Genomic DNA, 14,069 nt, shown 5'->3' with positions numbered 1-14,069 from the left:
GCTTCATTCAAGCATAGCAAACTGAAACAAATAAACAAATAAAATAACCTTTGGGGGAAACCAACTGGGAATGTTGGCTGAATATTTGGTGATATCAGGGAATTGTGGGCTCATTCTCTCGGTCGTGTCCGACTCTTTCCAACTCCATGAACTGTAGCCCCCTAGGCTCCTCTGTCCGTAGAATTCTCCAGTCAAGAATATTGGAGAGGGTTGCCATTTCCCTCTCCAGGGGATCTTCCTGATGCAGGGATCGAACCTGCGTCTCCTGCTTGGCAGGTGGATTCTTTACTACTGAGCGACTGGATATAACAGTTTCGCTTAATCTGCAGCTATTCCATCCCATACCCTCTCTTTGCATAGGTCCCACTTTGTCTAGTGTTGCTCAGTTCATGGTATAATTGGCACTTGGGTGAGACACTTCATTTCTTCATTGTGTCAGACTATCCCGTGAAATTCAATGGGTGTAGCATTCCTGTCTCCTGCCCACTGAGTGCCTTAGTATCCCACCTTCAGACACTATGACAACTAAAATATGCCCCCAAGTATTTCCAAACACCCCCTGCTGCCCCTTTTCCAATTGGTGTCTCCTACTGGCCCTTCCTGTTGCTGTTGTTCAGTCACTAAATCAAGTCCAATTCTTTGTGACTCTATGGACTGTAGCCTGCCAGACTCCTTTGTCCATGGGAGTCTCCAGGCAAGAATACTGGAGTGGCTTGCTAGTTCCTTCTCCAGGGGATCTTCCCTACCCAGGACTGAACTCGGATCTCCACATTTCAGGCAGTTTCTTTACTGTCTGAGCCACCAGGGAAGTCCATTTAATATGGATCAACTGAACAGTCTTTCTTCTGGAAACCCTCACTAATAATGCCCTACAGCCTCCCACAACTTCCTTTACCCAGATGCTTACCACCCTGCTTACCATCTGCTTTTCTAGTGCTTCTCTCCCCACACTAGAGTGAAGTTGCTCAGTTGTGTCTGACTCTTTGCGACCCCATGGACTGTAGCCTATCAGGCTCCTCCGTCCATGGAATTTTCCAGGCAAGAGTGCTGGAGTGGGTTGCCATTTCCTTCTCCAGGGGATCTTCCCGACCTAGGAAACAAACCCAGGTCTCCTGCATTGCAGGCAGACGCTTCACCATCTGAGCCACCAGGGAAGCTGCTTGGCCCTAATTATCTAGAAGAGAGAGCACCAAGTCCTAACTTAATCTCTTGGTATCTCCAGCTTCACTTGGCTCAGTGCCTGGCTCATAATAGTACTAACGCATGTTGGATGAATACACACAGGAAACTGAGCACACTTTCCCTGATGATTCAATGTTGGTGATTGTGGGCACAGAGCTGCCTTCAGAGCCTATTGAGTCACAGCTTTTGGCTCTATACCAAGTGACCTGCCATTGCCCGTTTTATGGATGTGTGTGTCTGGATTTTAAACCCTATCATCAGCATGCCTGCCTGCACTAATCCTTTGTGGCCTTTGGAATCTGAAGCTGGCTGTCCAGCCAGAGTGCTGTGTCAGGCACTCTGTGAGCTTAAGTGAATGACTGTTGTGACAATAACTACCCTAGTCCAGGGTCTTTTTGTCTTATTTCTGAGTTCTTGCTAGGTTTCACACTCTCGTTGTCTCTCCTCTGGTTAGTGAGGCAATGAGTTTTTCAAAACCCACTGTATAGTCATTTTCTTTTTGGCAAGTGCGTAAAGGTGACTCGGAGGATCTGCGAAGTTGTGAAACCTCTGCTGAGGTGCCCGTTCCTTGGACTCTGCTGGTGACAGAAGGATGGACTCAGTGGTTTCTAAATGATCACTGTGTCTCTGCAGTCACAAAATAGATGGGCATACTTTTTTATTTTGAAAAATTTTATATCGAGAAACATTGAACTATGTCACAGATATGGAATCTTTCTAAATTATGGTTTAAATGACTTTGAATTTTAAAAAAGAATCAACAAATCTTTCCACTATAATTCATATTGAATGAAGTCCAGGACCACAAGGGATAAAGACAAAGAGAACAACCCTGCATGCTTAGTCACTCAGTCATGTTCAGCTCTTTGCAACCCCATGGACTGTAGCCCGCCAGCCTCCTCTGTCCATGGGATTTCCCAGGCAAGAATACTGGAATGGGTTGTCATTTCCTCCTCTAAAAATAGAACAACTAGGCAAAGAAGTAAATGGGGAATACAAGTTTCAGAGCAGGACTTCCCTGGTGGTCCAGGAGTTAAGAATCCAGCTGCCAATGCGGAGGATGTGGGTTCACTCTCTGGTCTGGGAAGATCCCGTATGCCATGAGGCAACTAAGCTGGTGTTCCACAGCTACTGAATAGGCACTCTAGAGCCCGTGCTCTAAAACAAGAGAAGCCACCAAAATGAGGAGAAGAGCACAACTAGAGAGTCGCCCCCACACACCACAACTAGAGAAAAGCCCTCATGCAGCAAGGAGGCCACATCGCAGCCAAAAGTAAATTTAAAAATGTTTTATTTAATTAAAAGAAAAACACTGCAGAGCATTTTCATATTCACTAAGCCTTTAAATATTTTTAATATACCTCTTAATGTTATTTAACTCGATCAACAAACAATGTTTAGTTCTTTTATTTTCAACTTTTATTCTTATCATTTTTGTCTTTTGCAAAGTAATTACAGCAATTTAGGAAACAAAGATATACAAACAAGAGTGTTAAATGTCTTTTTAAAATAGCCTTCTGCTCAAGAAAATCCATGTATCTTATTCCTTCAAGCATAACTTTATACCTCCTTCTAAACCAAATAGCTTATGGAAAACTAGTATTAAATAGCAAAACACACACAAAAAACACACATATAAATAACATAACATAAAATAGAATATAACATGATGCTTAACAAAGCAAACTATGATGCAATATGAATCAACTTCACTAATTGGACAAGTCCAATGAGACACAAATCAGATAAGCTTTGAGCCTTCAACAAGGGTAAGTGAAGCTCTCAATTCAGCTAGGTTCCTTTCATTCTTGGGCTGTGCCCAGTTCCATTCCAGGGAGCATCCATTTTTACATCCTCTTGACTCTTTGACTGCAAAGAGAAAAAGAAAAAGATAAGCAAAGATAGGGTGACAGGCAGGTGGGAATGTGTTTCGTGCCTACAGATTTACCCACACTCCCTAGTCTCATTTCAGGATACCAAGCAGCTCAGAGGCACTATGAGGAAATCGGGGTTCAGAGAGAATGACCCTGCCCAACATAAGCCAGCTAGCCAAGGACAGAAGCAGAATGTAAACACTGTGTCTTCATGGTGAGTGTCTGACACCCTGGTGTGAAATGATTCTGTCCATGGATAAAAGGTCACTCTGTTATCATCCATGAAATCAGAGCCATGAACCTCTTTTGAATTGTTTACTTTTTAGTTTTTCACAAATGAATGTCATGTAGTCTGTCAGTTATATACATAGCAGGCATCTTTGCAACAAGGACTGAATGCACAGAGGGATCTAACACACTATGTGAAAAAAAAAATTTTAATGATCTGTAAGTAGTTGAAAAAAAAGTTTTGTTTTCATGTGCTCAGTCCCTCAGTCCTATTTGACTCTGTGACCCCGTGGGCTGTAGCCCATCTGACTCCTCTGTCCGTGGGATTTTCCAGATGGGAATACTGGAGTGGGTTGCCATCTCCTCCTCCTGGTGATCTTCCTGACCCAGGAACAGAACTCACATCTACTTGTGTCTCCTTCATTGGAAGGTGAATTCTTTACCACTAGTGCCAACTGGCCCCGTTCAAATTACCCTTTAAAATTGCCAGAGCACTTAGGCTGAAGCCTTGCAGCAAGCCTGTGATCCGCCACTCTATCAACACTAAGCCCAAACATTTGGAGCAAGACTGATGGACTGTAAAGGTTCCTTACCTGAGCAAGTGCACAGCTTGCTTCACCCACTTCTTCTTTGGATCTGCACACACAGCTAATTTTCTCCTGGTGTAAAAGCTGGAAAAAAAAAAAAATCAGACAATTTGATTTGTGTTTCAATAAGTTTTAATTTTTTTTCACAGAATATACAATAGAAGTTTCATATTCCAATTGACTGATTGCTCTACACCCTAAACAAGTCATTTGTTTCAGAGGTGAAATGAAATGAAAAAATAAAGCTTCTGATAAAGTTTGATGCAAGAAATGAAAGTGATTCTCCCTACCTTTCTCTGCAATTTAACGAATGATTGTGCTGTAATAAGAAGATAAAGTGCCAGGATTATCTAATTTTGTTGTTGGTGGTTATATGACATATGGATATATCTGATCAGTAACTCTCATCATTTCAAATATAATATCTTAGATACATCAAGAATATTATATGTGGTGGTATAACTACTCTGAGTTTTTACTTAGAGCTGCAACCACTTTCTGGCAGAAGATGCACATTTCAAAGTTTATGTCTTCCCTATTTTCCTAAGATAGCATCTTAGTTTATAAATTTATCTTCAAAAGTGATTTTGCCTTCAACTATGTTCATGTTTTATAAACTAAGCTTTTGCCTTATTTCGGTTCTATTTAAAGTGAACTTTGAAGATATTTGTACTCCTAAAACAAAGTTATCTTTGCCGCATCAGTAATTTCTGAATAAAACTCCAAAAAGGCAAAGCTTTTTCTCCCTGAAATGCTCATGTATTCCTGATACAAATGAATTAGAATCCCTTGGTAACTTACACGACTGCATTGATGTCACAGGCTTCATTGGCCAACTGCTGTGTGAAGCCCACAAGAACACTGGGGTGAAGTATTCGTTCTGTGTATCGGAGACAGCAGTCAAAGCTGCTTGCTGCTGAAAAGAAATGAAAGGTGTTGAGTCCATATGAATTTATTTATTCAGTGATAGGTATCACAGAACTACTTGAAGTCGCGGGAAACCTAGAACCCGATTTATATGGCAAATTAACTATTTAAGGGAACAGTTCCAATGTCTTTGAAACCCAATTTAGCATAGTTGCCATAAAAAAACTAGCTTGTGTGCTGGGAAATTTTGGTTCAATGATACAATATAGAAGCATATGACTTTTCACCAAAGAACAGTTTTAGTAAGAAATACAAACTAACAGTGTTTTATTTCAGTTCACTGTAATCACTCAAGAATATGAATACTTCCCACTGGAAGAAACCCTTATACATAGTCTTTTAAATTCAGAAAAGAAACTGGCAGATTTTTAATCTATTATCTTGGCTACTGAACATTGAGAGGAGGGAAAAGACAGAAGGTACAAAGGAAAATGCGGCTTATAAGAGCTGGTAATACGAGCTACAATTAAAGACTTTTGAAATGGTAATATTAGCTAATGAGAATTTTTAATTTTGTTCATAAAAGTTCAACACTTGTATTTTTAGGAATGCATCTATTGATAAAAGTGATGTCCTCTTATAGCAATGAAGCAATTCCTGGACACTCCTCCAAGTTAAATTATAACCTGCTGTATCTCTAACCTGCTGTAAGGGATAATTATAGCTGGCAGGTGATGTCCCAAGGCCTTACAAGGATGAAGTCAGGTGTCAAACTAAAGGATGAGTTTTGAACTTTGGCAAAGCTATTTAGTTGAGAGGTGAGAAAGCTGGGGAAATGAGAGTGTTGCTTACATTTCAAAGTGACCCCATTCACTGGTAGTGTTACACAATTTACATCACTCCCAGAAATAACACTTTGGCCTTTCTCTGGATCTCGGTGGTCTCTAGGAGCCCATTCTGAAAAAAATCTGCTGAGATTCACAGCAGAGAAAAAAGCCTGATAGGCAGCAGTACCTGTTCCCTCTTCCATTAGCCAGTGAGAGGACAACACCCATCACTTCCTTTAGAAGATTTTCAAACAGGCTTCCATTCCCCTGGGACACCCCCAGATGAGCTCAAAGCTTAGAAGAAAATGAAAAGAGTTCTTCCTCCTGAGCTGGCAGAAAGAGCCTCACTTACCTTCTGACTTGCTGCAGAGGTGGAGCAAGAGCACTGACATCAAAGCAGCCAGGAGCAAATTCTTGCTGCTGCACATCATTTTCAACTCGAGGGACAGATGTCTCAGTGCTGGGTACCGAGTGCCTCGAGAGTGCTGTGATGTTTGATAGCAGCCTGGGCCTGGGATGGTCCTACTTATAGCAAATATTGGGAATGTACATAGAAGGCGTGTTCTCACATGGGGTTTTCCCCATTGATTACACGGCCCCAGCATGTCGTCACAGAGAAAAACCACAGGGAAAACTTCCTGCCTTTCCCTAATGTCGGGAAGGTGTGAAGGTCAGGATGGAGGGGGAGGGAAGGCTGAGAAGGGGAAAATCCTTTGAATTTGCAAAGAAGGAAAAGTAGCTTTGCCCTGTGTCCCAGAGGAGGTGTCCGTTTTAACTTAATCTCTTGTCTCTGAGAAGAGAGGACAAGGGTTAACAGTGGTACAAAGGTCAGCCCCACTTAGGAACATTCCAGAACTCCTACTGCTACACTCCGAGCTTTCCAGAGGCAACTGGGGAGGGAGAGGACAAGGTGGGACACCAAGGCATTTATGGTTTCATCATTGGTGCTCAGCTGTCACCAAAGCTTTTGAATTTCTAGGCGACCGTTCAGAGCTGGTAATACAACAATTCATATTAGTGTTTCCAGTTTTGGTGGAAAATTTGCTGTTGTTGTTTGGTCTCTAAGTTGTGCCCAACTCTTTGCAACCCCATGGATTGCAGCCCGCCAGGCTCCTCAGTCCATGACATTTCCCAGGTAAGAATATTGGAGTGGGTTTTTGTTGCCTTCTCCTGGGGATCTTCCTGACCCAAGGATCAAACCCACATCTCCTGCATTGACATTCTTCACTGCTGAGCCACCAGTAGTGGAAAATGTCAGCTCTTAAGTAAGACTCAAGCTTCGACTTCATTTAGTTTCAGGTTCACTCCTCTGCATCTACACTGATGTGACTCTAATCAATCCTGCAGCTCAGAATGTGAGCTCCCCTCTTCCCCTCACTCTTCATGCCAGTGTGGTTACGTAACTCAATACAAAGCCTCAGAAGGAAAAAAAAAATGTAGGGGAGCCTATCAGTGGTGAATAATCAACAAAACAAAGGTCAAATTACAATGATAATGACAATGTGGTATGAATATCTAACTTATGACAATATAAGAACTCTCCACTAGGAAGAATATCATTGTTAACTAGGCAATAGGTTTGTAGGAAGGGTATGACTATAAAGAAACAACACAAATCACAGCAAGATCCTCTACGATCCACCTCCCAGAGTAACAGAGATAAAAACAAAAATAAATAAGGGGGACCCAATTAAACTTAAAAGCTTTTGCACAGCAAAGAAAACTATAGAAAAGGTGAAAAGACAACCCTCAGAATGGGAGAAAATAATAGCAAATGAAACAACTGACAAAAGATTAATTTACAAAACATACAAGCAACTCATTACAACTCAATACCAGAAAAACAAACAACCCAATCAAAATGTGGGCAAAAGACCTAAACAGACATTTCTCCAAAGAAGACATACAGATGGCTAATAAACATATGAAAAGATGCTCAACATCGCTCATCATTAAAGAAATGCAAGTCAAAACTACAATGAGTTATCATCTTACACTGGTCAGAATGGCCATCATCAAAAAGTCCACAAACAATGCTGGAGAGGCTGTGGGAAAAATGGAACCCTCCTGCACTGTTGGTGGGGATGTAAATTGATACAGCCACTGTGGAAGACAATACGGAGATTCCTCAAAAGATGGAGCAGAACTACCATGTGGCCCAGCAATCCCACTACTTGGCACATACCCTGAGGAAACCAGAACAGAAAAAGGCACATGTACCCCAGTGTTCACTGCAGCACTATTTACAGTGGGGTGACAGAGGATGAGATGGTTGGATGGCATCACTTACTCAACGGACATGAGTTTGAAGACAGTGAAGGACAGGGAAGCCTGGTGTGCTGCAGTTGATGGGGTCACAGGGTCAGACAGGACTTAGGGACTGAACAGCAGTCCCTGAGCCTTAGGGACTTAGCTTAAGTCCCTAAGCCTTAAGTCCTTAGCCAGCAGCAAGACCTTGAAATACATACAGCAAAAAAATAAACAGAACTGAAGGGAAGAATAAACAATCCAACAATAAAAGTCAGATATTTCAATACCACATTTTCAATCATGAATAGAAAAACTAGACATAAAAAGCACAAGAAAACAGAAGATTTGAACAGTATAAACCAACCAAACCTAACAGACTTCAGTAGAATACTCCAGCCAACAACCATGGAAGAGGCAATTTTCTGAAGTGTACATGGAACATTCTTCCTTAAATCATGTGCTGAGGCAGAGAACACATCTCAGTAAGCTTAAAAAAACCATACGAAATATGTTTTCAAACCACGATGGAATCAGAATTCAACAATGGAAGAAAATTTGGGAAATTCACAGCTATGTCTAAACACATATTATACAATACGTGTCTAAATGACTGATGTGTGAAAGAAGAGGTCAGTAAAGAAAGTAGAGAATATTTTGAGAGGAAATAAAATGAAAATACAACATACCAAAACTTGTATGGTGCTGCAAAAGCACTGATTAGAAAAGAATTTAGAGCAGGGATAAATGAAATTGAGAAAAGCAAAATGGTAGAGGAAATCAAAGGATTCAACAGTGGGTTCTTAGAGAAAATCAACAAAATTAATGAGTGTTAATTAGACTAACCAAGAAACAAAAGGGAGGGGTAGAGTGAAGAGAAGACAAACTGCTAAATTCAGAAATGAAAGAAGAGACGCCACTGCAACTTTAAGAAATGAAAAAGGCTACAAGGGAATTATGAACAACTGTATGTCAATGCATTAGGTAAAACAGATGAAAGAAACAAATCACTAGAAAGACACAAATTATGAACCTGACTCAAGTAGATGCAGAAAGTGTGAATATGCACCAAGCAATCAAATTGGTAGCTAGACATATTTCCACAAGGGAAAGTCCAGACACAGATGGCTTCACTGGATAATTCTATCAAATATTTTAAAAAATAAAATTAAATTAAAACCAATCCTTTACAAACTTTTTTAAAAAAGTATATGAGGAGAAGACAATTTCTAACTCATTCTATGACAGTACTGTACTGATATCAAAATAAGATAGAGACATTACAAGAAAAAAAACTACAGACTAACATCTCTTATGAATACAGACATGAAAGTCCGCAACAAAATACTAGTAAACTGTATCCAACAAAATATAAAAAGGATCATGCACCATAACCTGGGAAATGTAATACATAATAGTAACAGAATGAAAATCAAAACCATGTGAAAAGCATTTGACAAAACCTGACACCCAATCATAATTAAAAATTCAACAAACTAGGCATGGTCATCTATGAAAATCCCACGGCTTGTTCATGCTTAATGTTGAAAGACTGAACGCTTTCCTCTTGAGAGCAAAACCACGACAGGAGCGCCCATTCTCACCACTTCTATTCATTGTTGTACTAGAGGTTCTAGTCAGGATAACTGGTCAAGAAAAAGGCGAAGGCACCCAGATTGGGAAAGAAGTAGTAACTATCTTAATTTGCAAATGAGATCATCTTATATGTAGAACATCTAAAGAACCTATTAAAAAACTATTACAACTAATAAATTCAACAAAGTGACAAGATTCCAGATCAATTTACATAAAATCAGTTGTATTTCTATATATCAATAAACCACTTGAACATAGAATTAAGAAAATAATTACTCTAATAGTAGTAGAAAAGAATAAAATACCTATGTATACGTTTAACCAAAGAAGTGAAAAGCAACTTAAAATTACAAAACATTATTAAAGACATTAAAGAAGACTTCTAAATAAATGGAAAGACCTCCCACATCATGGGTTGGAAGATCCTTAAGACATCACTACTCTCTAAACTAATCTACAGATTCAACACAAGTCCCAGCAAACTTCCAGCTGAATTCTTTATATATATATATAAATTTCTTTATATATATATAAATCTCATTTTAATTGAAGGATAATTGTTTTACAATGCTGTGTTGGTTTCTGCCATACATCAACATGAATCAGCCATAGGTATGTATATGTCCCCTCCTTCTTGAGCCTCCCTCCCATCTTCTACCCCCTCCCACCCCTCTGGGTTGAGTTCCCTGCATCCTACAGCAAATTCCCACTGGCTGTCTATTTTACATACGGTTAATGTATACGGTTCTATGCTCCTCTTTCAATTGTTCTACCCTTTCCTTCCCCTATGCTTCCCTGGTGGCTCAGATGGTAAAGCATCTACCTGCAATGCGGGAGACCTTGGTTTGATCCCTGAGTCAGGAAGATCCCCTGGAGAAGGAAATGGCAAGCCACCCCAGTACTCTTGCCTGGAAAATTCCATGGACTGACCAGAGTGGAAGGCTAGAGAGCATGGGTTGCCGAGTTGGACACGACTGAGTGACTTCACTTTCCTTTCTTTACTTTCTCCTTCCCCTGCTGTATCCACAAGTCGGTTCTCTGTATCTGCATCTCTATTCCCAGCTGACTTCTTTTTGAAGTGGAAAAAGATGGTACTCAAATTCATATGGGGTTGCAAAGGATCCCGAAGAGCCTCCCGATTACGTAATTTACTATCAACCTAATCAACACATGTGATACTGGCTTAAGTGTAGACAAATACATCAATGAAATTAAATTGAGAGTCCAGATATAAACCTTTGTATCTATGGTCAACTGATTATTTATTGTGGTGCCAAGACCATTCAGTGGGGGAAAGAATAGTCTTTTCAGAAAATGGGCCTGGGACAACTAGATATCCACATGCAAAAAAATTATCCTAATAATGTTAATGATATTACCTCACACCATACACAAAAATTAACTCAAAAAGGATCATATACCTAAATATAAGAGGTTAAACTCTGACCCTCATAGAAGAAAACATGGAAGTAAATCTTCATGACCCTGGGTTGGGTAATGATTTTTCAGATACAAGGCCAAAAGCTCAAGCAACAAAATCAAACTGGGCTCTATCAAAACTATAAACTTTCATGCTTCAGACAGAACTATAAAAACGTGAAAAACTCAACAGAAAGGAAGGAAATACTTATAAATCATACATCTGATAAGGAACTTAATGCTTGTATACAGAGCATATGAAGAACCCGTACAACTCAATAATGTGAAGGTTTTTGTTGTTCAGTTGCTAAGTCATGCTCAACTCTGTGTGACCTCATGAACTGCAGCACACCAGGCTTCTCTGTCCTTCACTGTCTCCTGGAATTTGCTCAAACTCACGTCCATTGTGCTGAAGATGCCATCTAACCATCTCATCCTCTGTCACCCCCATCTCCTAATGGAAAGATAAATAATCCAATTTTTAAATGGACAAAATACCTAAGTAAACATTTCTCCTAAGATATATAAGTGGTCAGAAAGCACATGGAAAGATGTTTAACATGATTAGTCATTCAGTTCAGTTCAGTCTGTATATCAAAACCACAATAACATACCACTTCACACCCACAGGGATGGATATCATCAAAAACGAAGTGGAGAAATTGCAATCCTCATGTATTATTGATGGGAGTGAAATATGGTGCAGCCACTTTGAAAAACATTTTGACAGTGCCTCAAAGGGTTGATTGTGAAATTGTCATATGACCCAGCAATTCCACTTTTAGGTATACACTCAAGAGAAATTTATCTCCACACAGAAACTTGTATGAATGTCGTGGCAGCATTATTCATAATAGCCCAAAAGTGGAAATAATACAAACACCATCAACTGATGAACAGATACATAAATACATAAATGTAGTGAATGTGTACAATAGAATGTTACTTGGCAATAAAAATGAAAAAAATACTAGTGGATGATACAATATGGATGAACCTTGGAAACATTTAAACAAGTGAAAAACACACACACACAAAAGGCCACATACTGTGAGTCCACCTATAGAAAATGTTCAAAACCAGCAAACCTACAGATACAAGAAGTCGAATACTGATAGCTGAGGGTAGACTGAAGGGTTAGGGGAAAGGGAGGGGAAGGAAGAGTGACTGCTAATGGTCATGACGTTTCCTTATTTTTTTAATCGAAAAATAGGTAGTGATGACTCCTATAATCCTGTGAATATACTAAAACACATTGAATTGTGCACTTTAAAAGGGTGGATTTTATGGCATGTGGATTATATCTCAATAAATTTCATAATGCAACAACAAAAATTATCCCACCCACCTACATCTAACACTCACCCCAGCCCACAGGTACCCTTTCTTTCTTTTCAAAGGTGTGTCATTTCATATTAGTCACTTAAAACCTTTTTAAGAATAGGACCTTCAACTAATTTTTTGCTCATTTGGTGAACATGCTAATGAGGTTAACATAAGAAAATTATTTCAAACCTAATTTATTAGATACCTATATCACACTGGAATTCAGGTTCTGGCTATTTTTTCAAATATGTCAGGCATTCTTGATGGGTCTCAATTCCTTCATGTTGTAGAGTCTCGGTGTCTTGCTTTTTTTCCCTCAGAAAAAAAATGTGACTCGTGTTTTATGTGGAAGGTACAGAGTGGCTCATACGGCTGACCAGAGCATGACAACGGCATTCAAGGGAGCTTGTAAGAAAATGAAAACACACAAATAACTATAAAATCTAGCAATACGGTAAGTGCCATCTTCATATTATATGAAATATTTCATAGAAATTAACAAAATATGGTCACTTAAAAATGACTTAACTCCCCTTCCGTTTCTATGATGAACACAAGGCATGCCACACTGATTTAACAGAGTAACCATCAAAAGCTATTCTCTTCCTGATAGGGATTCCATGTAAAGTTTTTTGGATGATGATACAAGTTCCTTTTAAAACAGCATTGATTGGCATTCCAATATACATTGGACAAATTCTGCACCTTTGATTCCACTTCTAGGGGAATTCTCCAGGCCAGAATACTGGACTGGGTAGCCTTTCTCTTCTCCAGAGGATCTTCCCAACCCAGGGATCAAATCCAGGTCTCCCTCATTGCAGGCAGATTCTTTACCAGCTGGGGAGGCGCAGGGGAAGCCCTTGAGATACCTAAAAGAGTTAAAGTCATTGAGTCAGAAAGCACATTGGTAGATGCCCAGGGCTGAGGGGTGCAGGGGTGGAGCGGGTGGGGAGTGAGTGTTTAATGGGGACAGAGTTTCAGTTTAGGAAGGTGAAACATTGAGTCTCAAGATGGATGATGGTGAAAGTTGTGCTTCAGTGTGAATATACTTAGTGCCACTGAACTGCACAGTTAAACATGATTAAAGTAATATGCTTTATATTGTGGGACTTTTACCACAATTAAAGCACATTTTTAAAAAATAGCATGTATTGATCACTACTGTGTGCTGGGTGACTTAACAGAGAACATGATGTTTGTTTCCTTACAGGGGTGTACGTGATGCAAAGACAAGGAATTAGATGGCCCTGAACTCTCTGGCTTCCATACAAGTGGGTCCTGGCTGAGCTTCAAGGAACAAACATGCTTCTTACCATGGTTTCTGAATAGAATCGAACGGTAGAATTTCAAAGATAGAGAAGGGTGGTGACCATCCAACTCAATATCTTAATTTTAAAGATAAGGACATGCAAGCCAGAGAGTGGTTTGACTTCATCAACATTGAACCATTATGACCGGATCTAGAATTCAGATCTTCCTCCCCAGGTCAGAGATTGTTCTGCATTTCCTCCTCAAAGTTTTATTATCTGATTATCAAATGGGTGGAATTATATATCATCAACTTATACTTCTGTTTTCTTTAGATAGTGACATGAATTGTAGTTTCTGTACAGGCTTAATTACGTACACCAAACACTGAAGCATTGCATAGATGGCAAATAAAAAAAAAAAAACAACAACAAGCCCCAGCTTCATTGGAGGGTGGCAACAATGCGAATCCCACAATGACAGCTTGACGCAAATCAAGCATCTTGCTTCTTGGCATGAGTTTGGACTCCCCTGAAAGCACGGCCTCAGGTATAAATAACTTATATGAGACATAATCCCAGGAAACAAGGGTCAGGCAGGGAGAGGAAGCAAGGGAAGGGTTTCAAGGTCATTCTGTGGGCACTGGGAGATCTTTTACACTAGAACCT

At 39.8% G+C, this 14,069-nt stretch overlaps 1 protein-coding gene across 2 annotated transcripts; it reads right to left on the bottom strand.

Annotated features, from left to right (window-relative positions):
• Positions 1-2,456: 2,456 nt before the first annotated feature.
• Positions 2,457-6,357, bottom strand: CCL20 (C-C motif chemokine ligand 20). Of its 2 annotated transcripts, none has more exons than XM_069579485.1 (4): positions 5,918-6,357; positions 4,673-4,784; positions 3,878-3,955; positions 2,457-3,051 (listed from the first exon to the last, which is right to left on the bottom strand). In XM_069579485.1, the coding sequence occupies exons 1-4, from the start codon at positions 6,168-6,170 to the stop codon at positions 3,030-3,032; spliced, it is 465 nt and encodes a 154-aa protein (XP_069435586.1). In that variant the 5' UTR covers positions 6,171-6,357; the 3' UTR covers positions 2,457-3,029. The 2 variants fall into 2 exon arrangements, with proteins under 2 accessions (XP_069435586.1, XP_069435585.1); XM_069579484.1 differs by having other exon boundaries at positions 4,673-4,787; positions 5,918-6,319.
• Between the last annotated feature and the right edge of the window lie 7,712 nt (positions 6,358-14,069).

This window comes from Ovis canadensis, chromosome 2 (assembly GCF_042477335.2).
Source record: "Ovis canadensis isolate MfBH-ARS-UI-01 breed Bighorn chromosome 2, ARS-UI_OviCan_v2, whole genome shotgun sequence".
In the NCBI taxonomy this organism is placed as follows: domain Eukaryota; kingdom Metazoa; phylum Chordata; class Mammalia; order Artiodactyla; family Bovidae; genus Ovis; species Ovis canadensis.
This window is presented reverse-complemented; position numbering and strand designations above follow the sequence as displayed.